Source organism: Corvus kubaryi, unplaced genomic scaffold (genome assembly GCF_017639235.1).
Source record: "Corvus kubaryi isolate FWS band 111438036 unplaced genomic scaffold, C.kubaryi_AGA036_p1.0 126, whole genome shotgun sequence".
In the NCBI taxonomy this organism is placed as follows: domain Eukaryota; kingdom Metazoa; phylum Chordata; class Aves; order Passeriformes; family Corvidae; genus Corvus; species Corvus kubaryi.
Window position 1 is genome coordinate 81,204 of NW_024580661.1, and position 27,909 is coordinate 109,112.

At 41.6% G+C, this 27,909-nt stretch overlaps 1 protein-coding gene across 1 annotated transcript in view; it reads left to right on the forward strand.

Annotated features, from left to right (window-relative positions):
* Window positions 1-27,909, forward strand: part of IPMK (inositol polyphosphate multikinase) — a 39,390-nt gene that overhangs the window by 828 nt on the left and 10,653 nt on the right. Inside the window, exons 2-5 of the mRNA XM_042021575.1 lie at window positions 5-146; window positions 4,314-4,399; window positions 20,483-20,579; window positions 26,293-26,465. Coding sequence (XP_041877509.1) covers window positions 5-146; window positions 4,314-4,399; window positions 20,483-20,579; window positions 26,293-26,465 — 498 coding nt within the window. The remainder of the gene's footprint in view (window positions 1-4; window positions 147-4,313; window positions 4,400-20,482; window positions 20,580-26,292; window positions 26,466-27,909) is intronic.

The window sequence follows — 27,909 nt, forward strand, 5'->3', positions numbered from 1 at the left end:
GGAGGAGGCCGAGGCCGCGGCCCAGCCGGTGCTCGGCGCCTCCCCGGGCCCCGCGGCGGCGGGAGGCGGCCGGCGGCGAGCGCTGAACGGGTGCGTGCCGCTGTCGCACCAAGTGGCCGGGCACATGTACGGCAAGGATAAAGGCGGTGAGCGGCGACGGGCGCGGGTAGGGGGCGGCGGGCCTGGCCGGGTCACCCGTGAGGGGGTTCCTCCCACCCCAGCCTCCATTCATCTGAATTCTCCCAGACCGGCTGTGACGGGGCGGATTTGGCTTCGATTTCCCTCGCCCCGCCGACGAAGGGGCAGCTCCGTGGCTGGCGGGGCGAGGGTCGGTGCAGGCAGGAGCGGCGCCGGGGGGCGAGGACAGGACTCGCCGCCGCCGTTCCCGAGCTCCCGCTACCGGGGCTCTGCCCGTACCTGTCCGCCGGAGGTGCCACAGCAGCGCGGAAGGTCGGTGCTGGGGCCTGGGGCAGTGCCGAGGGACCGGGGCCTCCCTGGGAAGGCCGGAGGGGGAGCCGGTCGAGCTCCCCACTGCGCACAGGCCGTGGTTGGGGCGGTGTCACCGCTGCCAAATTTCATTCTTTTGGTGTTTTTCCTAAATGTCATTAGCCTGTCAAGACGCGATAGTTATCAGGCACCTTTAAATCGAAGGACTTCTGCCGTTCAGCTTCACTTTGTCAGGCACCTTTTTAAAAGTGGGAATTCAGGTAACAGCATGCTGGTTCTCTCAGAACATATGTCAAACACGTGATTTATCTAACGGGACCACCTGAAACTGTGGCCACCAGAAACTTCAGCAAATTATTATCAAGCTATAGTTATTTTCTTGTTTATTTGATGGTAAATCTGAACCAATGGCTAGTGAGTGCTGTAATGATACAGATACATGAGGATACAGTGTTTTTAAGTATGCCTCCACCAGCTCTAAATTTCTATTCTAATTCCATGTAGAGGAGTAAGGTGTTGGCCCTTCTGATGAAGGGGCTTTTTAACATAGGCAGTGGTCAGTGCCAAAGCAAGCAGCCGAGTTAGCGTTGCCAAATTGCATTTCTCGCCTTACCAGGATATGGCATTTGGGGCCTGTCTCTCAGCCAGGTGGAAGGTAAACATCCATTCAACTTGCAGTGTGCCCTCTGAGTGTAGCTATAATGAGTACCTGCTGGCATATTGCCTTTGAACCCTGGCAGTAGGAACTGCCCCTGCTGACTAGGCCAGGGGCTGAATTACAGAACCCTGTCAGCCATCAGTGAGTGAAATTACAGCACTAATGGCACTGTGAGTTTGTCTTATCTACAGCCTGCATCCATGGTGTGCCTTGCTGCAGATAATCTCGACAGAAAAGTCATTCTTCTCTGTGCCCCTGCCAAAGGCTGAACTTCAGAACCTTTTCAGTCATCAGTGAGTGGAATTACAGCACTAAGGGCACTGTACGTTTGTCTTATCTACAGCCTGTGTCTGTGGCATATCTTGCTGCTGATAATCTCCACAGAAAAGTAATTCTTTTCCCTTGTTCCAGCTGCAGACGGTGCAATAAAATGTAGATGGAGGTGCACTGGATCCTTGAAGGTGTATGTGTTCCTTGTTCATATATCGTAGCATGAAGTGGGATCAGGGAAAAAAAGGCTCACTTCAGGGAGAGCTTCACCTTTGGCACATCAGTCTTACTTCAGTTAGATCAAACAGCACACGTGATCATCTATATTTTGGGTGCCACTCCAATGGGTTAGGTAAAGTTAGCTCCACTGCATCTCATGGGCAAGACCAAGACATTTCTGCAGAGGTACCACCATGGTTGATGAGCTCATCTTGGAAACTGTTTTATGGTGAAGTGAAGACCAAAGCTGCTCTGGTACTCACAGCTCTCATTTTTGTAACTTGATTTGCCCTTCTGTTCCCACATACAAACAGACAGAGGACTTGGAGGTATCCAAAGTATTTTTAACTTCTTTTTTTTTTTTTTAGTAAAAATACACTGTAAAATTTCTTTGCCATAGGGTTCCCTCCTCCTGAATAACCTTCCTTTTTCCTTTTGCTCCCTGTGACTGTTACTGCCTTGCAAAGAAAGGCATCTTACAGGCTCTCTGCATGCACATGTAGACGTTAGGCTTCTGTGCATTGTGACTGCCCTTTTGTTGAATGCTGTGTGCAGTAGTGCTTCCCCCAGGTAAATCATGTGTAGTAAGTAATGACTTTGGGTTGTGTCTTAATTTCGTAGACAGGTAGAGATAGTCAGAAGCTGGTGGGATATGCCACCTTATAGAGCCTCCTGCACCTGGCTATGGTTTGGTGCCTGTACCTGCAAAGTGCTTGGGGTCCCTAAGCCATTGGTGGGATTCTGTAGCTAAAGGGGCCATTCTTCTTCAGAGTGACTTGCTTGCTCATTTCAGAATGGTAGCAAGCTTTGCATCCACAGCCAGAGAGAAATGTTTGTGAGATATTTCAGGGTTTTATTTTCAACATAGTTCTGTTGATTCTTCAGAAATGTTATGTTGCTTTTTCATATATTGAAACAGTACTCTTCCCTGTCTGTGCTGAAAAACCCCAGGAAGCCTACAAGAAACCCATGACCAACATCCATATGTTAGTATGATCTACAGGTGATGGTATCTCTGCTTCTTGTTGTAGATCAGAGGGAAGGTTATGGAGTTTACATCTTTGTGGTGAGTGTTGAAATATGACTCTGGTTTTCAGGCCTACCCCAGACTCAGTGACAGAGTAGTGCACTAGGTGCTCTAGTCTGTCAAGAATGCAAAGAATGAGGGAACTTTGGATGTCAGTTTATATTAAACTCTTCAAGTAATATATATCAACCCAATAGTGTATGGATTCTGTTTCCAGGAATCTTTGCCTGGTCTTTCTGCCTTGTAGATTGTCTGCTTATCAAAGCCAAAATACAGATTTTTGAGGAGCATGTGTTATAAACCCTATTTTTATGTTGTGATTGTTAATAATTCACATATAGAACATGTGCCATTCAAGTACTTGGTGCACTTTGCAGAGTGGTTTTCAGCACGTGCAAAAGGATACAGGGAGGGGGAACACAAGCTGCCATGTCTTGAAGATGTGGTAGCTGCACATGTTGTGTGGCAATATTTTTCTAGTTTTGGAAGTATATAAAATCCAACTTTAGCAAGAAACATGACTTCAGAGCTGTTTTACACAAATTTTAAAAGCAAATTTTTGGCATAGCCACCTATTGAGACAACTATTCTAAGTCTGGTGGTTGTTTTAAAGTAAATGTCTTGGTCTCTAAAGATTTTGTTTAGTTTCTAAGACTGCACAACAGAGCCCATTCATAGATGATTGTTTTTAAGAGGTGAAAAACACAATTGCTGTTACAACTGCAAACTCTCTTTGGGATGCAAAGCTCCTGGCTTATTTTTCTGTTTTCTCACGTGGTAAGTTGAAAATAGAACCTATTTTGGATACAGTTGACGTTTTTGTTACCCTTCTAAGCAAAATAAATTACTGTCTGAAAAGCTAGAAATTAATTCTAGGAGAAAATTTCTTTTCCAGAAGTGGGTTTATGGTTTTCCCTTGCACTGGGTCTGTACTTGCATCACAGTACACATTTCAGAGGAATGCAGTTACTTTTCTCCATTCTTGCCTACATCCATCTCTTGAATATCCTCAGATACTCAGTTGCATTTCTTCTGCAGGTATTCAGAAATACTGGTGACTGGAGAGTCATTAAGGCTGTTTCATGAGGGTATTTTGCAGGGTTTTTTTGTGCAGGCTCAATGAAGGTGTTGTCTGGCTGAGATAAAATTCTGTTCTGTAATTATGGGTGATACAAATAGTAGCATCTGATAGCTTGGAGTGCTGTAGGGGTGCTACTTCTTGTAATAAACGCATACTCTTTCTGTGCCACTAGTATAGATGTCCATCCACAGGACATTTATTTCTGTTCTAGTAGTGCATTGAATGTGGTACTCCTTTAACGTCTTGGCATTGTTGGAAAACAATTTATGAATTATTTAAAAAGGGAGTGTCTGTGTAATCTTTTTTAGTTACTTATGGGGTTTTTGGGAGTGGAACTTCTAGCGTCGAATCTCGTTACTGTGTGGGCCTTGGGCAGAACTACACCCAGGAAATCATTCAATGGCTAGAAATAAGAGGAGTGCAAGCAAACCTCTGCTAAGGGTTATGTGTAGGAGCTGACAATTTTGTCTCTGCTGTGTGTGCCATGGAAGCAGTACATCTTTTCAATAGGCTGTCCTTGATGGTGAAATCACTATTTCTGGGGAAAAAGAAGGCAAAAGGAAAGCTGTGCCTCTTAAAACTAAGCCCTGAAGGAAATGCGTCTCTTCTAGGTATACTGCAGCATCCAGATGGGACAGTCCTGAAGCAGTTGCAGCCACCACCTCGTGGTCCCAGGGAGCAAGAGTTCTACAACAAGGTGAGGGTCCCACAGTGTGGAGGAGGCTGGCTTACTCCAGGTGAAATGATGGGTGTGCTTCCTGTAGAAGAACATCCTTATCGTTGCAGTTGGGAAAGTACAACCTGGATACCCTGCCATGGTATCTGTGTGCTCTCTAGAACTTTCTGCTCTTTGCATGTCAGTCCCCATGCCAGACCTACTTCACTCACAGGATTTAAGCTTGTTCATGGGACAGCAAACTTTCGCAGCATCTAAGATTTTATTGAAAAGCCTTATCTCGCATCTGTGTTTAAGGGGTTGTATGTTTGATCCCAAATTTCTCATGTAGCCGAGTCTCAAAATTGCTTACATCTAAATTTAGCATGTTTTATGCTTCTGCCTAGTCTGGTTTACTGCTAGAAGTATTGCTCTGTTCACTGTATTAAAACTCAGCTCCTTTAAAAAGTCAATAAAAATCAAAACTCTCCAGTTGTTTTAACTTCAGTTGTATTTTTCCTACTGCTCATCTTCAGTTTGCTTTATCAGTAACTTTAACAGCACAGACCAGGAAAGCTGTTGTTTTTGTGTAAACAGTTTCTAGAGTTTCTGTACAGTTTCTGTACTGTCCTACCTGCCTGTGATAGTCTGTCATGTGGTTTTCCTATGTCAGATTGATATGCCATGCCTTTCCGTGGCTTATTAGGTATGAAGAACTATAGAAATCTTCACACTCGGTGTAAGAGGAGTCTTGAGACACTTGTGGTGTTTGGCTTGGATTTTGGTTGGTTGTTTTCTTTTTCCCTGAAAGGGTATTTATTTAAGTTACCAAAAGACCTTGTGGATTTTGTGGAAATGTCTCACATACACAAACTAAGCAAGGTGCTTTAAGTGAGCCGTGTGTTTGCATACTAGCATTATTTGATAATTCTCATGATGGGACAAAACAGCAGGTCTTCAGTTACTAGGAGCCAGTTAAATGTAAATACTTTTCTGAGTTTCTCTGTGACTCTCATTGAGATGAGGTTAAGAAATATGCCGTCCAGCCTAAGTGGTAACTTGAGTAGAAGGAGAAAGCTTGAACAGACTCCTTTGGGCACCATGCTGCTTGCTGTGCTGTAAAATCCTGAGGCAGAGACAGTAACATGCTGTCCCTGCCTAAAGCCAGCAGGCAAGAGGGGTAAGTTCAAGCACTGCTTGGACATGAACTCTCCACATCAGAGACTTTATAATTTTGCCTGTTTAAGCTTAGACACATGTGACAAGCCGTGAGCAAGACCCTGGGCAAAGTCTTTGAGAAAGGTGTGTCTCTGTTAGTGTGCTTGTTACCGTGCTGTGAAGAAGTCAGGTCTCAATGCTAGTAACTTGCAAAGTAAGCTTCTATTCTGTCTTCTAAGGCCTTGCTGGGTTGCTTCCAACACTGAAGTTTTTTGGTTATAAGCTGTCTTGGAAGCGGGTTGGGCAATTCTTGAAAAATAACAGAGAAAGGGAAAGGTATAGGCATGATTAGTTGTGTGCGGACTAGAAGGCCTTTTAGTGGGAGAAGGGAAGGAGAGCAAATACATGTGTGTTGTGTAGGTGAAAGTACAGGAGAAAGGTCTTGGGGATTTGTTGCTTTACAATTATTAACTGCTATCATGTTTGCTCTCAGGCAAGAACTGTCTGATGTGGGCTATAGACATCTAAGCACTACATATTGTTGTTATAGGATGATGATTGCTCTGGGTTGGGAGGTTCTGGGTAAGGTACAGATTCACATGCAGTTTGTGCTGATCCAGTAGCTCATTGCTGCCAAAAGGGAAATGCCTTTCTTCCCATTCCTGCCATTTACCTTGCACCATGATGGTGCTTTTTGGACATTTATGAACTGATTTGACAATTTAAAAGATGGCAGAACTTCCTTGTCTTGATAGTCTTCTGGCAGATTAGGTGACTAAGCTGACAAGCAGTGGGAACAACAGCAAGGCTGCCCTGCTCTGGTGACTGAGTTCAACCCATCATGTGGGCTATAATCAAAGAGACATCACCTTGGAGAAGGCTGATGAGCCTCCAGAGATTGAGGGAAGGAGAATTTTACCACTCCTTGAGACAGAGAGTTGTTTGAAAGGTGGCCAGGTACAGGAGATGGTGAGAAACAGTACAGAAATGAAACAAGTGAAATAAGACTGATGAGTCCCAAGCTCTCACTTTGTCAGGGCAAAACAGCAGGTTGGTTGGTAAGATCAAAGCTGAAGGTTGTCCATTAGTATATGTGGATTAATTGTGACTCTTTTTTTTTTTTTCCTTTTTAAATTTCTGCTCCTGTTTTTTCATATGTGCTTAGAACTGTTTTGTCTGTAGGTAGGTGAGTTACTGCTCCCTTTGCATCCTACCTTATGCTAGCATGAATGAAAATTAGTGCCTCAGTACCTGGGTAAGAAACAAGGGGGTTATCTTTCCTTCTGGAACAGCACATCTCCTCATGTGAAGTAACTGAGAAGCTGTGTAGTTAATGGTAGCAAGAAGATGAGCGTGTCTCAGTTTCAGCTGCATGAGTCAGCTGGAGAGCAGCTATTGCAGAGCTGAAGCAGAAGTGTCTTCCAAGAACCAGGAAGTGGTATTTCAGTGTCCGGTCCTAGTGCTTGTGAGCTGAAGGCTGCAGGGAATGTGTCGTGATAGAAGATAATGAGGCATTAAGAGACAAGTTTGACTATAACTCTAATATATTTAATGTGATACAAGGTAGATATTATCATCTGTTTGGACCAAGAAAGTCTTCTGTAACTGCTGGATTTGCTTGCAGCTTGATGTGTGAACTTGACAGAGGTAAAAGTCTGTGTCAGTGAATCACCAAATGTTTTTTCCCTTGCTGTTTATTGATGGCTTATTTTTTGTTGAGCATGAAGGTAGCTACTTACCAGTAGAGCCCAAACAAAATGGGCTTTTGTTTTGGAATGGAAACTTGAGCAAGACATGTACTGCAAAATATTAATAAGTGATCCAAAACCTGCTCAGAAGTGATTGGCAGCTGAAATTTGGAAGAATTTCACAGGTCTTTGTCAAATCTGGAAAACTGCTGAAGTAATTCCTACTTGGGCTGTTTTCCTCATACTATGTTTTCAGCTTAGCAGTTGAGAAAAAATACAGGTCTTCTTTTGTAAGAGATTATTTCACCAAGTAAACCAAACTTTTATCTACTACAGCACTATGTCTCATTCTCTACTGCTAGGGAAGGGGCTTGCTATGTGTTACAAGGGAGGGGAAAAACACAGCATGACAAGATTATCGTGAGTACCTTCTATGATAAAACATAGTAGAACAATGAGCTGTTTGTACTGGTTGTTAATAGCTTACTGTGCACTGCTTAACTTCTCATTGGAATGTGACTTTCTACCTGTAATGTCCACTTGCTACTGAGTTCTGTAAATCTGAGTAATTATCAAATCAAAATAGTAAGTTCTAAATTTGGTTCCTGCAAACTCACTTTCTGTACCTGAGGACATGAACTCCTTACAAACATTGCCTGCATAACCATGGAATGTTTTAGTAGTTATTTTGGTGCCCTTATTTGTGTGAAAAAAATACGAGTTTTTTTTAACCTTGAATAGCTACAAAATACTTTGTTTTCAATAGGTGTGAGCAGCAAGAGGATGAAACTAATTGAAGTATAAGGGTTGTGTTTATTTAAGGGCTATCTATACCACTGATCAGTTGTTTCTGTGTAATGGCAAGGCTCTGTGAGAACATGTAGGTGGAGGTACTCCAAAGGACTATTTTTAAAGGGGTTTTGGAAGGGAGCAGTATACAGTGATGTGGGAACAGGGAAATAGTATTGTTTGAAAATGTAGTCTTCTCAATTAAAGACTCTAAATTGGTAAAAGGCAGTGTGAGATTATGGTAGGTTGCCTATGCAAGCATGCTAAGGAATCCACAGAAGTAGCCTGCTCCTCAGTGTGTTTTGGGATTTGGCTTCAGCCTGCTTTATGCCAGGGCTCATTTATCTGTGCTGAAATGGTCTGATTTAGTTCAGCAGTGTTGAGAGAAGGAGGAAGCCTATCAGCCCTCCTACTGTGATCTGTTGTGCCAGCTGAGTTGAAAAATGTGAGAAGAGAGTCCTTTGAAAAGGTTAGTGCAGGCACTGTATGAGGTAACCTGCTGCTTAGCTATATGTGGAGCTCCTGTCTCAGCCATTCCAGGCTGTACCCCAGAGCACTCTGTGCTAGCATAGCTCTGTCTTCGCATTTCAGAGCTCTCCAGCATAGGGCTTTCCTTAGTTTGTCATGTCAAGAATGCAGCATTGCAGAAACTGTTGTCCTGTAGAGAGGGAGAATGCTGGAATGTCAGGCATTAAATAGGGCAGCTGCTTTTGTGGGCACTAAAGGAGAGAGATTGGGCTCCAAGGAAGGGACTCTGCCTGGCTCAGGTGAGGAAGGACATTGACCTCTTTGAGTGAGTCCAGAGGAGGCCTCCAGGATGATGAGAGGGCTGGAGCACCTCTGCACCTCAGCTGGGAGAATTGGGATTGTTCAGCCTGGAGAAGAGAAGGCTCTTGGGAGAGCTTGCATCCCCTTCCAGTTCCTAAAGGGGCTCCAAGAGAGCCTGGAGAGGGACTTTGGACAAGGGCCTTGAGGGACAGGACAAGGGGGAATGGCTTTCCACTGACAGAGGGCCGGGTTAGATGAGATATTGGGAGGAAATTCTTCCACTGTGCGGGTGCTGAGGCCCTGGCACAGGTTGCCCAGAGAAGCTGTGGCTGCCCCATCCCTGGAAGTATTCAAGGCCAGGCTGGACAGGACTTAGAGCAACCTGGGATAGTGGAAGGTGTCCATCCCCACGGGGATGGAACAAGATGGTCTTTAAGGTCCTTTCCAACCCAAACTAGTCTGTGATTCTATGAAAACTGAGGAAGAGAGAATTTACAGTTGTTGTTATCTTTGCGACTGTGGTTTCCTACAGGCTGTGTGTGAAGCATGAAGAGATGGAGTGGTTTCCTAATGTTCAGTAGAACAAGAGAAGGTTGCCGAACTGTTTTGAAATGACTACTTTCACTTCTGATCTTGGCATTCACTCAGTGCAATTGTAAACCTGTTACTCTGTGTAACTGTTCTGAGCATGGCCTACTGAAGTTTGAAGTTTGCTAATGTAGCAGCTAATAAACTGGGATTTTATGCTTAACAGATCAATAAATGTTCCTGTAAACTTTCATTTGAATTGCCCTTCAGTTTTCCTGCAGTGACTGTGTGACACTTGGGGATATGTAGTACACCTTCCCTCCTCATGCTGCCTGCCAAAAACTGTCCTGAGAAAGCTCCTGCAGCACGGACAGCTTCAGTGGGTACCTTTTTTTTTTTTTTTTTTCTTTTTTCTTTTTTCTTTTTTTTTCCTCTGTTCGATGTACATCAGAGTTGTCACAGCTGGTTCTAGTGGTGTTGCCATGTCATGGCTCCAGATAATCATAGCTGCAATGGTATAAGGTTTCCAAGGCTATTGTAATACAAGTCCTACCCAGATTCTCAGATAGTCCTGTCCCAGGTGCAAGGCTGATTGTGGGGAGCTGGAATGAAAAGGTGGACAGGGTTCTTCCAGTTCCAGCTCAGCTCTGGTAACCTCCTACCTTTGGCCAATGCTTGTGAACCAAGGGAGCTGATTGACCCCACACAGCATTATGAAAAGATAATTCAGCTAATCACCTGCCTCTTCAGTTAACAAATCTTCCACCTTCGCCCAGTTAGTGATGGCACTGTTAACTGCTGTAGCAGTAGTCCGAGTTCAGGGTTTGAGTCCTGCTGACATCAAATCTGAATGCAAGGAAGCTGTTACCACAGGAGATAGCAGAAAATGTTTTTCACTCTTCTTATGTGTCCTAAAAACAAAGCCAGGATATAAGAGACACAAATAGCTATGACGTGTAAAAGAGATTTACAATGGTTAGGTGAGAGTCAGGCACTTGAAAGCTAGGAAGGAATGGTTTTGTGGTTGCCTATGCAATTGTTCTGCAGTTTCCCTGGATGCATTGAAATGCAGCTTCCATAGGGGCAATGCCCTGTCTTTATTTTGCTTTCCCTAAAGAGCTCACTAGCTCATTTTACAGTCTGATATAAGGCAGAATGAATATTGTTTGTGCAACTATTGCTGTCTCTTTTTTAACCGTCAGTCTTTGAACTTGTAACCAGAGGATAATGTGTTAGTGAAAACCAGTTGTGTTAAGATTTCTGAAGCCACAGTTCCTTGTGCTTCTGTGGTTACAGAGGAGAAATGTTCAGGAATTGTGCCCGTTTGGAGCATTAGCAGTAATCTTCTCCTTACTGTTTTATTTGTTTTGTTCTCAATAACCTGCTGCAGCTCCTGGGGTGTGTCTTTTCATTCCTGCTCAATGCTTGCTTCTTTTCTCCAGTGTCTAATTTTAATTAGTATTTCAGTAGCTTCAGACATTGCAGAAGACTTGTGGTGGCTTCTTCCCCTCTCCATGGCATAAAATCAAGCCAACAGTCTGAAAGATGGCTTTTGGCCTGAATAGGCACAGAATTGCAAGAACTGACTTATAAGGCTCAGCTCTCTTTCAGCCTATGTAGCACAAATCATGATAAGGCAGCCTGTGTTCCATAGACTATTCTCTGCTACTGACAGGAAAGGAAAGAGATTGGGGAGGCAAAGTATGTCTTGTTTCAGGATCAGTTATCCTATTTTGTAAGCTCAGTTAAGTGCTTTTATACTCTTGATTTAGATGATTATCCTCGGCTGAAAAAAGAGCGGATGATGGCCATTGTGCTGCTGTTGTGTACTAAAATATCCTTATCCTGTGATCACGTCTCCAGCTAAGGTTTCAATTTTCAGTCTTGTATGGACAAAAATATAGGATGCATGGTTTTCTTAACATCTTATTTTGGAGATGCAATGCCTTGCCCATGCCTTTCTTTACTACTGCATTTGGAGCTGTAGCTCAAAATGATCTTTGGCTGTGTACATCTGGATCTGCTGCATTGGACAGCAGAGATACTGGTATTGAAGTGTACAAATTACCTATTGGGAAACATAGCAAACATGTTCTGATGCAGTTCATTCCTGCCCTTGGCATCATTCCTCCTGCTGAGGAACTGTCTAGAAGGCATCCTGTTTTGCTGGGGAAATGAGCAAACCAGCATGTGAAATTGCCTCTAAACCATGAGGCCTGGGCATATTTAATAAAAAGAAGGACACACAGTAATTCTTAACTAACGAGAAGAAAATGGCTTTTTAACAAAGTTATGAAATACTGGCAGCTGGTATTCAGATCTTTTCTCACATGAGTTGTCTAAGAGAGATGAAGGATAAGGTATAGCTGTAAGAATCTGCTGAGTTCCTATTACTGTTCTATAAATATGTTTTTTTGTACTTCACTATTAAATGACTAGACAGTAAGACTTAGGAAAATATGGCAGATTTTTGTGGTTCTTGCACTCTGCAGCAAAAACAAGTTTGGAAGAAACACACCACACAGCAGAAAGTTAACCTAGAAGGGTCTGGTGAGCATCTCTTTCCCATGCTCTTTGAAGATTGTGTGTCACAATAAAATACAACCTACTTTAATAAATCTAAGAAACGTTTTAAAAAGGGAGACAGTAAAAGGCCATTGTTGCAATTTGATGCAGTTGCGGAACTACTGGGTGGAGTTGGTAACAGACTGAGTAGTCTACAGTCTATGACATACAAATAAGCAGGAAGAAAATCCAGTTCTCTTAGCAACCTGATTTTGAGGAATATTCCTTACCAAGAGTAGATCTGGTTAAAAATAAAGTGAAAATGCATAGTTGCAAAGTGCATAGTATGTTAAATTGAATTAAGACACAGCACAGTGCTCCTGCTCTGCTGGAAGGTCATGCAAGTGCTTTTTCAGACTGGATCAAATACTGTTTAGACTTCTGTTATGAATGTTTCAGAATATGGATCAACTTACTAATTCATGTTGATGTTACACAGAAAATACTTTGTTCATTATAAGTTCATTTAAAAGTAAGATATGGTTGGTGAGCTGCCAGAATGAGATTGAGGAACGTGTAGGTTGCCTACTTGAAAGGAAAACAAAATAAATTCAGTCTCCAAAAAGAATTCTAGTTTCCAGATTAAAAAAAACCCAAACAGGCTTGTAATATGAGAATATTGTTGCTGATGATGCACTGGAGGGAAGGGGTGCCATCCTGGGGAACCTTGACAGGCTTGAGAAGTGGGCCAATGGAAACTTCATGGAGCTCAACAGAGAGAAGTGCAGGGTCCTGCACCTGGGTCAGGGCAATCCCAGACACACCGACAGCTTGGATGGAGAAGGGATTGAGAGCAGCCTTGGGAGAAGGACTTGGGGGTGATGGTTGTTAAAAAGCTCACCATGAGCTGTCAGTGAGGGCTCCCAGCCCAGAAAGCCAATAGAATCCTGGGCTGCATCCAAAGGAGCATGGCCAGCAGGTTGAGGGAGGGGATTCTCCCCCTCTACTCTGCTCTTGTGAGACCCCACCTGGAGCACTGCACACAGTTCTGATGTCCCCAACATGAGAAGGACATGGAACTGCTGAAGCAGGTCCAGAGAAGGCCATGAAGTTCCTGAGGGGACTGGATCACCTCCCTTCTGAGGACATGTTGAGAGAGCTGGGGCTGTTCAGCCTGGAGAAGACAAGGTTGTATGGAGACCTCACAGCACCTTCCAGTATCTCAAGGGGGCTCCAGGTAACCAGACAGGGACCCTGCATCAGGAACTGGAATGACAGGACAAGGAGTAATTGGTACAAGAGGGCAAATTTAGGCTGAATATTAGGAAAAAGTCCTTTACTGTCAGGGTGGTGCGATACCGGAACAGGTTGCCCAGGGAGGTTGTAGGTTTCCCAAACCTGACAGTGTTCAAGAACGGGTTGGACAAGGCCTTGAGCAACCTGATCTAGTGAAAGGTGTCCCTGCCTATGGCCAGGGGTTTGGGACTAGATGATCTTTAAGGTTCCTTCCAACCCTTAACATCCAGTGATTCTGCGATTCTATAAATGGCAGTTAAAATGGAGTGCCTTGGCTTGGCACATGGGCAGTGAGCCAGCTTAAGGTGCTCAGGAGGCTGTGGGGCCAGCTGTATGCTGTCACTGCTGCAGGGGAGGGCATGGAAATGTGTGTGGGACTGTGGTAGTGCTGTCTCTGAGTGACTGAACCTGCCATCAGTCTGTACCAGCATGGTAGTTGCTGCAGTACAGTCTTTCTGTGGGCTGCCTCTTGCAGTCCTAGGAAAAACAAGCCAACATATGTCTGTCAGGACTTGGTTCCCATTTCTATCTCTTTGAAATGTAAAATTAAATTCTGCTTATTTAAGTGTCATTGCTTCAGGATTCCTCCCAACTCTTATTCTCTCCTTCTCCTCTGTGCAAATATTCAGCTGGGACCAGATTGCTTTCTGGGAAGAAAAAAAAAAAAAAAAAAGAGTAAGGCTGAATGTTCTCAGAAAGTGGGACAGCCATAATAGACTTCCCTTTTGTTGTATTGTTCTACCATTCCACTTTCATTAATTTCAGTGATAATTTAAGCTTGAATAGTTGGAGCTGCTTAAAAAAATTACTCTTGGGGCAGAGAGTTTGTGTTAAAACCCTCTGGCTGCTGGCTTCGCCCACTCACTTTTGGGTCTTTGAGCCTGGATGTGGTGGTGGGTTCTGACAAGGTCTGTGTCTTCCCTCAAAATCCCAAGCAGTATTCATGTTGCACCACATAGTGCATTGCAGTAACAGAGCTGCCTTTTGGCACAGTAGTTCCATATATAGAAGATAGATGAGAAAACTGGTTGTACTGTACTTCTGCAAGAGAGTAGTACTTGACTTTCTGCCTTGAAATTCACTGGATCTCACTGCCTGCTGGTAGCTTGAACTTTGCAGTGGGTAACTTCAGGTCAGCATCTCTCCAGCTCTATTGGTTGTGTTGTCAAAGAAAAAATCAAAAATAAGAATGGGAGAAATATTTAGTGTGTTAAAATTGAAACTTCCTTATCAGATGACCGATGGTAGTATGTCTTAACCATTTTTTTAGTCTGTGTTCTCTTTGTTTTGGCCTCTAGTGGAGAGTACCTAATGTGAATTTGCTCCAGTTTGTTGTACATGCACGTTGACATAACTGAACTGAATTCTAGTTATATTATGGAGTAGAGACCTTGATCTGCAATATGCCATGTATTTTTTGACTAATCACCTAAGAGTCTCATAACCTATTTAAGAGGTTGCTTAACAGGTATTTGTGATGGTAACAACCCCTACATTTTCCTGAGTATCTTTAACAATTGTCTTTGACTTCAGAGTTCTCTTAAGTTCGCTGAAGACTCCATCTCCTATGCAGTTGAAGCTGAACATAATACCTGGCTGTGATAGTTGTGAACACAGGATAGGCTGAAGGGCAAGAGAAAGCTCAGCTCTATGGAAAGAGATTGGTGATGAAACATTATCTCTAATTTTGCAATTTTGACAAAGAGGGCTCTTATGCCCACTACCCTGCTCTATGCACAGTGGGGTGACTTGCAGAAATTGTAGGGAAGTGTGGGTAAAGTAAGCAACTTAAACTTGGTTTGCTGTTAATCTTTAGTTGCCCAGGAATCTTGTGGGATGAAAGATTAGATGGGAGTTTGCTGTCTTGTGAACCCTTTTTAACTTATGATGGAGTATGGCCAAATGCCTGCTTATGTCTTTCAAAATGCTTTACTGCCTTGCCTCTGTAGTAAGTGGTTATTGGAAAGAAAGTGGGGAGGGACTGGAGGATCTGTTAAGCTTAGCTCTGACCGTTTTGGAGCAACTTGCTGCAAATGATGCCTGTGGCTCTTACTTGCAGCTACTCTGTGGTATTTGTTTAATGTTGCTGCTGATGGCTGTGCCTGACTGCAGCCTTTTGGGTGGTTCTCTTGACTGCTGAAGTTTTGAAGCTGTGCCACGCCCTCAAAATGGGTTAGGATTTGCTTTGTCTCTTTTAAAAATGTCTCTTCTAAAAGCCTGGGTCTTCAAATCTTGCTAGGGTCAAGCCTAAATTGGACTATGTAAAATGTGAAAGTGGATGAAATAAGACCTGCTGGGTTTTTGGCACTCTTAGAGAATGACTTGTTGATACACATGACCAAATAAAGTGTTTCTTTGGGAGATGTTTGAGGCTTATTTTCACAGCCTTCATTTTTCAGAAGGTAAGATGGCCAACCCCTTACTATAATGTGGGTTTTTTTTCCTGACTCCTGAAAGACTTTTGACTTTGTCAACAGTGTGTGCCATCTTTACTTGAAAATTCATTTATGTGATCAGATTGTGGGAATAGGTCCTCATTTGCTTTAAACATTCTTTCTTTCTGTAGGTATTTGCAGTGAAAATCATTGTTATCTCATTAATACAGCTGCATATAAGATAGTAAATTAAGCAATTTGGTGTAATAGAATTTAGTGTAACTACATTCACAAATATTTAACTTCTGAAGTTATTCTGGTATGAGATTTTGAATATAAGTAGAGCTGGCTCAATGCCAGTTATTTTTGTGGAAACAAGTTCTGTGGACACACATGTCAAACCATGATGGTACCACTTCAAAAAAAGGCCAGGGCTGTCTGAGTTGTAGAGCCAAGCAGGTATGAATTGCTAAAATCACAGCTGCTGTTTCAACCTCAATTTTTTGACCCTTGCACGTGCCTGGTGTAACTGGCTGATGTAAGAGCCCGGAGGGAAATGCAGTGTGTGCTCAAGTAATTAAAGTCTATGATATATCAACGGAAGAGGGAATTAAGGTTGCACTATCATCTGTAAATCTTGCATTTGCTAATTTAAACACATGATTTAGCTGCATTAACTTCTCAAAAAAGAGTCTCAAATCCCATACTGGACACCAAATTATCTGCCTGATGTTGGCAGCTGGCTCTGTGTCCTGAGACTCTGCAGGCCGTAGTGCTGCTGCCTTTTAGGGACAATTTTTGATAGCTTTGGCAACAAAGAAAGGTGATACTTCAGACTGATATACCTACTCTGACATTTGAAGTTTCCTACTCAAATAGCTTTAAAATACATATTCTTTCAAACTAACTCTTGAATGTACTTTAGAAATTCTCTATAGATTACTTTTCTGTCAAAGTGGTATTTTGAGGACAGGTCTGTACTGCCAGAACTAGTTTCCTGTTGAAATTTTACTTGTTTTACTCTGCCTCTCTCATTTATGTCATCAGCTAGTATTTAGAAAAAAACCCTGAATGTTGTGTTTTAAATAAAGAAAAGAATGTTCCTGTTGTCCTAAGCAGCCCCTGTTTGTATTAAAAACAGATGAATCTGTTACAAGAAACCCCAGAGTATACTTTGGATTAAACACTTAGGGATGGTAAATTTGCCTTGGAATTAAAAAGTCCTGCATGACTGGAAATTATGACTTCCTGGTGTCTATTAGACTATCTGAGCTGCCACAGAACATACCTGGAGCTTATTCCTCCTGTGAGTTTGTGGCTGTAATTTGTAATGGTCATGTTGTGAGCTCTCCAAATGTCAGCATCCTGTTGACTTGCTTTTCTGGAGACATTTTATGTCTCCAGTCTGTGCTATTGAAAGAATGTAGCCTGTGATAATTAGCAGGGATAACTCCCCAGGCTGAGCTGACATGGTGTTGTTTTGCATTTCTTGATTTATTGGATAAAGTTGTTATACACTGTAAGGAAGAAATTGCTTGTATTTGTCAGTGTTTGCTGGAGAAATTGACCTCCATTGTTACATTAAAAAAAAAGAAAAAACAGCACTGTTTCTTGAAATAAAATTGGAATATTGCTGATGTAAGCAAAAATCTAATGGTTTATTTATTAAGGTTTTTCTGAGGTAAGGATAACCTGTATTTTTAATGAATCTTCCAGCAGTATTGGTAGCAATACCTTTTGGGGCTTGGGGTGCATGGTATATTCCCTGTGTAGTTTTTGGGATGGTTTTGTCATGTTTACATTTATATTTGGTATTCTGTGGCTTGCTTCCAGATTGTATGAAATGAGAAGAAATGCCCATGACATGTGTACTGCTTATGAGGTCCCGTTCTAATGAGCAGAAGTGGTTCTGTCCTGCATAGGAATGAGCATAATTCCTGAAATGTCTGGTTTTGTTCCTTTGCCCACACCAAGTGATTTCCTCTGATCTTTATTAATTGAGTGCTTATTCTTGTTTGATATGCAAATACATTACAGGCTAAGATAGAGGTCTATATTAAGGTCAAATAAGTGCTTTGTGTATGCTATGTCAAACTTACGAGGGAGGTTTCTTACTGGTTCTGGGAGCAAGATAACTTCTTGAGAGACAGAAGTAATGCAGTTACTTCTATTATGTCAAAGTAGTGATACTGAAAAATGCATTATTGGGAGCTCTGTCTCCATTTAAAAGGTCTTATATCAGGGTATTGAGGAATAGACTACTTGGAAGATACTTCCAGAGCTCTTTTCCCCATTTGGTCTTGGCTTTGGGCTATTACACCCCATTATAAATTATCTGAGTATCTTTGTTGTATCCTGCTATTTGAAATACACAGGAGCATACTCATAATTACTTGCTAAGTTGCAAAGTTTAATTCCCTAATGTTGGTGATAAAAAGTAAGTCAAGGGTCTTGTCTCTCTTAAAAAACCAGAAGTGGTCTCCTGACATTTCACTTTCTCAGAATCTTTTGCTAATAAGTTAAGTAAATGAGTTATTATGTTTGCCCATTTTTTCAGTTGCATTCAGTGTTTCTCCTCATTGTCTGCTGCACTTTTGGTTTCCATCACTCTCCTCTTGGTCCTGCCCTAAATATATGCACTTGCTCCGATGTAAAGGCATGATGATTTCTGCTCAAACTCATATGGGAAAAGAGCATTAGTACTGGGAGCAGTGGAGTGCCCCCAGGTCCTGTGATCATAAACTACCACAGTAAACAAAAATTGGGTTTGTACTACTTGTACACAGTATGAAGTAATGGCACCAGTCAGTGCTTGGAGTGCTGGCCCAGAAACTGCTGTGTGTACAATGGGGAACACTAAACTGTTATCAAAGAGAGCAGTGATCAAGTCTGTGCCTCAGCATCTGCCTGCTTCTAATCTTTCCCTCTCCTTAAGCTTCTTCTTTTCTTCCTTAAACAAATAAGATCAAGCTACATTGCAGTCTTCTGGAGAAAGCACTGTCTTCTGCTGGCAACCCCTGAGGTGAAGAAATGTTGCATAAATACCCTGATCACAGGGGCAAGCAGGGCTTTTTTTCTTAGAGCACAATGTACCAGTATACCAGCTTGTGCTAACATGGGGAGAAACTGGACTTAGACATACAATTGTGTGTCATCCTCAGCGGTCATGCCAGCTGGTCAAATCATGACATGTGAAGAGAGATCAGTCAGTGCCCTGTGATGTGACACTGTGACTTGTAAGATACACACCCAGCAATTTCTCTATGCTTAAGATAACAACAGTAATGGCAGAGGGTGTGGTGTTGGGTGTACACCACTGGGTTGCAATACTCTGCACATATTTGTGTGGTTTGAACTTTGAGGATTCAGCCCCTTCTCTTAGGATCTTTCAAATGGGGCCTATACCATGAGCTGGTTAAAGGAATGGGTCAAATTCAGTACCTTAACAAACAGTCAGCATGGGTGTATCATGCTCTTGATCACTGCCCACTAACAGTGAGGGTGTCAGAATTGTGGCTGGTGCAAGCTCAGGAAAGCCATGCATTAGCTGTGGAGCGGTCCCTGTGTTAGAAGCACACTGGTGATTTGAGTTTACCTAGTTTGAGGTTTCTGCAGTGAAACCTAAATTTAGCACAAACTCACATTAACTAATTTTAACACTGCTGCTGCAAGAGGTGCTGTCTCAAGTTACTGGCACTGGCAAGGATAGCCAAGGCTTGCCTCGATGCTCTAAAATAGCAATGGACTTCAGGTCTGTTTTTTTCTCCCTGGTTGTGTTAACATTACAACACTACAGGCATGTGTTTTGTGATACCTCCCCTTTGTAGCTGCTATTGCCAGGTATCCCCCACTGTGGTTAAATGTGGCCTGACACAATGAACTGAGCCAAGTCTGCAGAGCTGTTAATACCTGGCATTTTTCTGCCTTGCTGCCAAATTTGCAGTAGGCTCTGGCTGCATTGCAGTGACAGCAGAACAGTGAGCATGCCCCGGTCACTGTGCAGCATCCATGGGTACTGCTGTGTGGCCATGGTAGGGCTGAGGGGCAGGACACCACTCTGATGGCAGCACAACTGGGAGATCTGTATGGGGAGTGGGATGAGATGGCTCCTAAATGCAGTAACAATCATTGTAACCTGTACTGGTGTAGCTATAGATCTTTCAGTCTATTAAGCATGTGGAAACCTGGTATAGGCAATCCCCTATGTCTGGAACTACATCACTGGATGGGATGGAGGGAGTCTGGGCAAGGGAATGGTTTTGAAACTCTCTTAACAATGCTGCAAACTGGTAGCAGTCATTCAATTCCATAACAGTATCCGAAGCTTCATTTTAACTGCAGGGAATTGTTCCTTCAGGAATATAAGCCAGCTGCTGTTTCCAAACTGTTACTGTTTTTCCTACAGAAGTTGAAAAAAATGATGAAAGCGTTAATGCAAATGAAAAGAAATAATTTGAGTTGTGCATAGTCTGTGTGATGTAGCTACAGCATGAGTTGTCTTGGAGAAGATGAGAAAATGCTATGCAGTTTGAGCTTCTGTACTTTACCTGATATAAATGAAAAATATTTTGATATATAATGTGATGCAGTAATCCTATACAGTCTTGAATGCAAATGTGTGAACATTTTTTTCAATAACTAGGCTTTGAAGCTAACCATTACAGTTTGGATTTTTATTCAAGTTAAGCCATGAATTGTGCTTGGGGTTGATGCATCTTTGCCACTTTAGAATTTGAAAGAAAGGATGCCGCTCATTTATTTTGGACTGTGATAATTATCTTCTATGAATATCATGAATATCTTGAATGTCATCTTGTATGTTTTTGAAATGTAAAGTAAATATGTTAGACTTAGGAAAACAAAGGCTGTAAGAAAGTATAATTATGGGACAGTTGGAAGTTGTCATGGTTTAGTCCCAGCCAGCTACCAAGTACCATGCAGCTACTTGCTCACTCCCTCACCAGCAAAAATGAACATTTAAAATTATAATCTTTCCAACCCTCCCTAATTTATTTCAGGTTTATGACTCCGACTGTTGCGACAGCATTCTTCTGGAACTGCGTGAATATCTGCCAAAATACTTCGGTGTCTGGTCACCACCTACTGCACCAAATGGTACTGTTCTAATTTTATCTCATAATCCAAACTTCCTGGAAGAATTTTCTGGATTTTTGGCAGTTGTGAGCTCTGTAGGGGTTTTTTTGGACTTGTTTTGGAACCCACTGATGTTCTGTCTAACAACTGGTTCCAGTTTGCAGTCCTGTGGCTGGATTAGGTCTTTGGAGCCTTCCTCCCAGGAGAGATGGGGTGCGGCTGTTTGTACAGTTTCCTGAGTAGCTGGGCCTGATGCATGTTGCCCCAGAGCTGCTGCTCTGGGTGGGGTCGTGGTGGAGGAGTGGGCTGGTTGCATGGTTATGTCCAGTCAGGCCATCAAAGGAAGAAGCACCTTGTGGGTGTGGAAGAAAAGAACAATGGATAGTCGGGGGCTAAGGAGAAGCATTCAAACTGGAATGTGCTGCTGTATCTCCAGAAGTTGGATTCCATCACTGTGCCTTACCACACAAAGCACTTATTTCAGCAGGTGCCATTGTGGGGAGCTCCGCTTGTCATCCTCTGTTACTAGTTTGAATGAAACAAACCAATATAATATAATAATAATGTAATGTTTGTATAACACTAGGAGTCAGGAAGAAAATGGTGTTTTGGTGGAACAATTGTAAGATTGTCTCCTCGAGAAAATAGTTATTGTTGTATTGAAAACAGAAACTAGATTTTCTTCCGGGGACTCTTCTAATTTACACTGGGGAAAAGGAGCTTCTGGAACACATAGAAACAAAGGGATGCCATGGAGTCTATTTAAATACATGGACACCAAAGCTAGACGCTATGGTCCTTTAAAGTAACTCGGATTTCTTTTGCTATGCTGTCACTTGATAGAGTTGTTTTCCAAAGAGGTAGTAAGACATTATCCAAAGACATGGTGTAATATCTACAGGAAAAGATGGAAGATTGTGGTAGTACCAGCAGTTTCTTAGCTCAAATTTACCTTCATGCTTTCCTGTTTGGCACTAACTCAAATAGGTCTACAAGAGCTATCTTTTTCCTTCCCTCAGAATTTAATGTGTCATGGAGTTCACTTCATATTCCCTCTCAATTGCAAATAATTTTTTTTCAATTTGCAGTATGATCTTAAGATGTGAAAATATGTGGTCTAACCAAGAGACAGTAATTCAACACATTGCTCATTTGCTTTGGGAATTCAAAAGCACCATGCACCATGGGGCTGGATTTTGGAAGGTCTCCACCAGTCATTCAGACACAGGCAGTAGGAATAACTGTTTAAAGGAGGAGAAACTTTTGATTTTGTTTGTTTTGCTTCTTGGAAAGGCTGTGCACTATCATGAGTCCTCTTCATAGAAAGTTGTGGCGGCAGTTCAACCATAACACTGCACTGCCAACTTTATTATCTATAGTATTAATGAGCTTTCTGTAGTCTTGATAGAAATCAAAGTCGCTGGAGATGATGGAGCTTAGTCAAGTATGTTGTTCTTAAATGTAGATTGAATGTATATGTAGGTTTGCTACAGTCTTGACATTGGAAGCCTGACCTTTCCCTTGGCAATCACTGCTCTTCAGGCTCTGGGATCACAGCTCCATACAACCTCTGAGTAGTGAACCCAGTAATTTCCTATTGTTACTAAATTGGTCATAGGTGACTTCTAAAAAACCAAAACTTAGACTACTCTCAACTTGATTTGTGACCGTCTCTGAGTTTCCATATGACAGGTAAGCCGGAACTGCAGTTGGTAAGATGAAGAACATAATTTATTTCCTTAGAGAAATATTTAGGGAGAAGCATCAGCATTCTGTACTGAAAAAGTAGGTAAGTGGATGAAATTGCTAGGTAAAAAGGGTGAAATGTATGAAGTGTAAATGAGAAGTAGGAAATGTGACAGAAAAGTTAAGATTCCCAGTAACACCTGTTCTGCTGAAATCACATACCCAGTACTACTGCAAAGGAGATGGAGGCAGAGGTAGGTGAGATGCTGTCTTTCTAAGCTCATCTAAAATGGGTTGGATTTGAACTTTAGCTTCACTGGTATTGTGGGCATTTGGAGTTTATTCACAAAGAAGTGGAAAAGTTGTTGTAAAGATGTAGGAGCCATCTGCTGCTAAGTTTTCTGAGTTTGGCTGCCTAGTTGTTGCCTGTGCTTCTTTTTTTTTTTTTTTTTTTTTTTTAGTAACTTCACTGCTGCTCATTTCATACTGTTGCCTAACCTGAGAACAGGATAGATACATATAACCCAGCTTCAAACCTTTCTTTTCTTCCTTTGTTGCTGCGGGCAATTGAGGCTCTTCCAAGCTTATTCCTATGTTTTGAAAGATGTCTCTCCCAAGTTATGAAGAGGAATCAGATGCCTCGAGTGATTTTGTCTTTTTCTGTCTCCAGTGAGGACTGAATGCACTGGCATGTCTGTGCTGAAGTCTGCAGTGGTTTGTGCCATGGATACTTGCTGAATTTTGGTGGTCTTTTGTTTTATCTCCGTTGGGACTGTGAAAAATACATAAATAGTATGTCAGGCCACACCTTCCTGACCCTGGTAAATAGAAAAGGGCAGGGCAAGCCTCTGATGAATGATTTATTTAAATCCTTGAGGTGTATGGTCAAGACTATCTAGCAAAGCAAGTTTTAATATATAAATTGTTATGAATTCCTCTATCTGTGGGGGTTTTTAATTTAATCTAGTTTTAGATGGCAAATACATCATTTCCTGAAGCACACTTGGTTAGCAGGGCACCACGTAATAATTTAGAAAGTCTCAATTGCTTGAAAAATCTTCAGGTTTTTATTTAACCAAGCAAGAAGAAGGGAGGAGATTGCCCTAGTTACCTGGGCTGAGGTGCAGACTCGCTGATGCCCTTGAGATGGACACTTCTGATCAGAGCTTCAGAAACTTGCAGTAACTGACTTGAAAATGGAGAGCAGTTGATACCTATCTGAGGCTTAACTTTGCCTTAGTCTCGGTGCTTGGAGATATCATAGGGGTAGCTGCTGGAAGTGAAAGTTATGTATGTACCAATATTACGGGTTTGGGACATGTTTCATTAGACTATTGAATACAGTGCAAATAAGCACCAAACAGTGCCAGGAAAAATGGAGTGTAAACAATTGATCCATTTGTTTGAAGCAATAATGAGAAAAAGTAACTTGGTATGGTGCTTTATCTGGGTGGCATTGCTCTGCCAACAAGGCCAGACAGCTTTTTAAGAGCAGAGAGGTGCATCGAACAGATATAACAGTCCTGATTCTGAGCAAGCTACCTAAAAAGAAAGATTTAATTCCAAAAAGTGTGAGAGAGATGAGAAGTTTCCTGATAATTTACAGGCTTTTCCAAATAATTAATATTTCCTAGGGTTGGTGTTATCTACAAAGGTAATTTAATGCTTACTTTTTAAAAAATAGTTACTGTTACATTTTTAGGAGGTCAGTAAGATAGTCTAGTTTAAGAAATATGAAAAGGATGGGGAGTGAAAAGAAGTGACAGATATTTAGGACTTTTAAATACTTGGGAGGTGCTGAATGTTGGTGCTGTATGGTTAAAGAGCGGGAACTAGACTGGTGCAGTAGAGGACAGCAGATACCCATGGGTGCCTGTGGAAATGGATGTTTTATAATACTTTGTATATGGTTTTGTTTTAGTGTTGATGAAAACATTGCATCTAAACTATTTGTATAATTTTGTATTTCTAACAGTTTGATTCTGGAGTGCTCGTAACATGCTCCAAAGCATTTCGGAGTTGGTGGTGAAGGACTGCAGCCCTTTTCTGAGATTTTTTGTATTTCCTGTCGTTCCTCACCTCCCATGTAAACCCGTGGCTCTTTGCTTTTGACAGCTATGTACTGAAAACCTTGGACTTTAGTTATTTTCTGCATTGTTTTAGAGTGATGACACAAATCTGTTGATTGCAGTGATTTCTGTAATATGCAAAAAGAGTCAGAAGGATGACACTTAGATTTTTACAATTTTTGTTTTAATAAGAGATAGCTAACAGAATTTATGGACTCCTCAGGTGTTGGTAGTGGTTTTCCAAAGTCCTGCAGAAGCTGTGCTAACATCTGACTGAATGAGACCTCTGTATCACACCTTTGAACAGTAAAAACAGTGCCTGCAGTTCAGGTGATACAGAATACACTGATTGGTAAGGGAGAGTATTTGTCCTGCTTCTCCTTTGGGGATATTCAGTGAGCAAATATCTAGTATGTTTGCTGCCTAGGGCTTCTCAAAGTTAACTACGAATTATTTCAGCTTGGATGTATTCCTGCAGTTGTAGTGAATGGGTGAGCTAGCCTGCAACAAAATTCTTTTTGCTGTAGCTAGATTGATCCTGTAGCCCAAAGGACATTGAAAGCTGATTGAGTTAGTAGAATGGTCGTTTTGGTTTTTTTTTTAATTAGTGTATTGGTTTGACATGGTTTCCTGAAAATGACTACATTAACAAGATGACTAGTTCCATTCATACAGAAAGCAGGCATCTAAGGATTAAATCAAACCTGTTTAAATTGATATATACATACTTTGTGAGAAATTAGGACATTTGATTATGATGGTGTAAAAACTGAGGCTCTCAGTACGACTTAAAATAGTAAAACTCCCTTTTATTTCTTTTCCTTAAGAAAGCGTTTCTGCTTATTTAGTATAAATGAAATGTTGCTTGTTCACTTTATCTTGACTTGGACTGGCTGTCTGTACAGCTTTCAAACAAGGCACTTGTGCCTCTTTTTAAACTTGAACTAATTTTGCATTCTCTCACAATCCCATTTTAGATTACGGTGCAGGAATGGGGTATAATACAATGTTCTTTTGTATTCGGACTGCATTAAAGTCAAAGAAATACATTTATGGAATAGGCTGTACTGGAAAGAAAACCAGACTTGAATTTGTGCTTGGTGACAGGTGGATTTGCAAAGCACATGTGAAGAATGAGACCAGTGTTGAGGCTGTGTGTTGTCTTGGTTATGCTGTGTCCTGGCAAGGGCTGGAGGTGGGTGCAGATGTCTCCCAAGCAGAGTTGTCTGAGAGCCGGGCGGGTACTGAAGTTCATTTCCTTGTTGTGTTCTGATAGTCAGTGTGGGGCTCATGCTGATAATGATCATGCTGCCCTGGAGAAAAGCATAAACTATTTTCATCAGGTTTTAGATACTCCTTTAAATCTTCAGGCACTCCAAGTACTTTTGGGGTTTCTTGGTCCAGCCACTCTCCCAAAGGGACTGTTGGAAATGGATGAAATGCATCCTAGGATTTGAAGAACATTTTCTCCAAAGGTGTGCCATGAGAAACAAGTGCAGATTGGAGTGGGACAAAAAGAAGCAAAATGAGCTGCACTTCAGCCCCTGAAGGCTAGGACTGAAATGTTCACTTCATTTTTAAAATGACACAAGAGACCATCTGAGTTGCAAAACCAGCCACACAGACCATCTGAAATGCAAAACCTGCATTTGTATGTGCTTAGCAATGCTGTTAGTGATATGTTAATGACTTAATAAAAGCTACTCATAGATTTCATCTGGGCAATAATTTGAATTTGAATGCTAGGTTAACACATGTTAATTGTATACAATTTTCTAAACAAGAAAGCATTTAGATTTTCATAGCAATGGAATTTTTGGGTGTCAGTGACCATGATTTAGTCTGCATTCAGGGACTCTTAAAGAATTCATGTGATGTTAAGCCTTGGACTATTCACATTCTTCCACAGATGCTCAGCAGAAGCTATGTAATTATTTTGCTTTGAGCCACTGTTAACAAAAGTTTTTGTTTTTTGACAGATACATATCTAAAACTGGAAGATGTGACCCGTAAGTTTAATAAGCCCTGCATAATGGATGTAAAAATAGGTCAGAAAAGTTATGATCCGTATGCTTCAGCGGAGAAGATACAGCAGCAGGTCAGCAAGTACCCACTGATGGAAGAGATAGGCTTTTTGGTTCTTGGAATGAGGGTAAGAACTTGTTTTGTCTTCACTTTCAGTTTATGCTCAGGCCTCTTGTCCCACACCAGGCAACTGGTTTTCCTAGCAAACAACAATCCTCTTGGGTTTTACATAAATACAGTGTTACCTGAATGTCTCGATAGTGCTGGTATCAGCTGTCATGTGAAATCTGTTCCAAAACACTGCTCTGGTTCACAACAAATGTTTAACTTGGCTGTGTCCCTTAGGGCAGGCTATTTGCAACCTGGGCACTGTATATGTATACAAGAGAGGGGCTGGGTATTTAAAACGGAATATAGTTGCAATTAATTCTTCACCACCACAACAGTTATTTAAAATTATTAAGAGGATTTTTGTATGGTTTTTTTTTTCCTTCAGGCTTATATCAGAGATTTACATACTGAACCACTCTTTCTAATAACTTAGTAATGAGCTATATCCTCCACATTTTTCACCTTGATACTCTATTTTTAAATAAAAATATATTTTACATAATTTTTCTATTTAGGGAAGAGTAAGTAAGCTCTCAGAGGTGATGCATATGGGGGTGAACAGCTGCTTATGTTCTGCATTTTAAAAAAGCTTTCCATCAGAAGGAAACTTCTTTTGATGCTTACATGCTCAAGGAACAGCTGTCAGGGTAAGGTTAGTTGGGCATGGATGGGGCACTGCAGATGTCCTTATTAACTCTTCTTATTCTTAGAAATGCTAAGAGTCAATATGTGTGTGTGGGCTACTTTAAAACTTCAATGTACAGAACATTTGTGGCTCAGTAAGAGAAATGTGTTGATGTCACTGAGTTTCTGATGCAATTCAAAAGTACTTTTTTCTGCAATGATAGGTACAGGAATAGTTTTCTTTTTGATGTGAGATTTTTGTTTTTCTTCTCACACACAAAGCCAGGGCTCCTCAAACTCTGTATCAACATGCATAAATGGCTAGACACTTTGATAAGCTTCCCCTTTGCTGTTCAATAGCAACAGCAGCCAGATTGCACCATTGTTCTAGAGAATTCTAATATCTCTGTAATGTTTTGTGCAGAACTGCCCAGGCTCCCAGCCCTTAACTCTGCTTTGAGATAAGCTGCTATATAAATTATGGTGGTCATGAGTAGTAATTACGCAAGTCTATGAGCAAGAATGTGGGAGTTAAGTCAAAAAACCAGCCAGTTTGGGTGGAAAAGGAAGGTTAGAGATTATAGCTTTGGATTTGGTTGATGTTATTACATAACCCTTCTTACCTTGTTTGTAAAACAATGTACTTCATGTCCTTTGTTTCATGACAATGCAAAAGGAATGATTGATTGTTTCCGTGGTATGTTTGTGACTATTGTTTCTAACACTGTCACTTATTTGTGTCTTTGTCCTGTTGCAGAATTTTTTTTAATCCCGTAATTCAGACTGGATGTATAATGATGATTATCCCAAGTAGTGCAGTTCTCCATCCAGTGTTT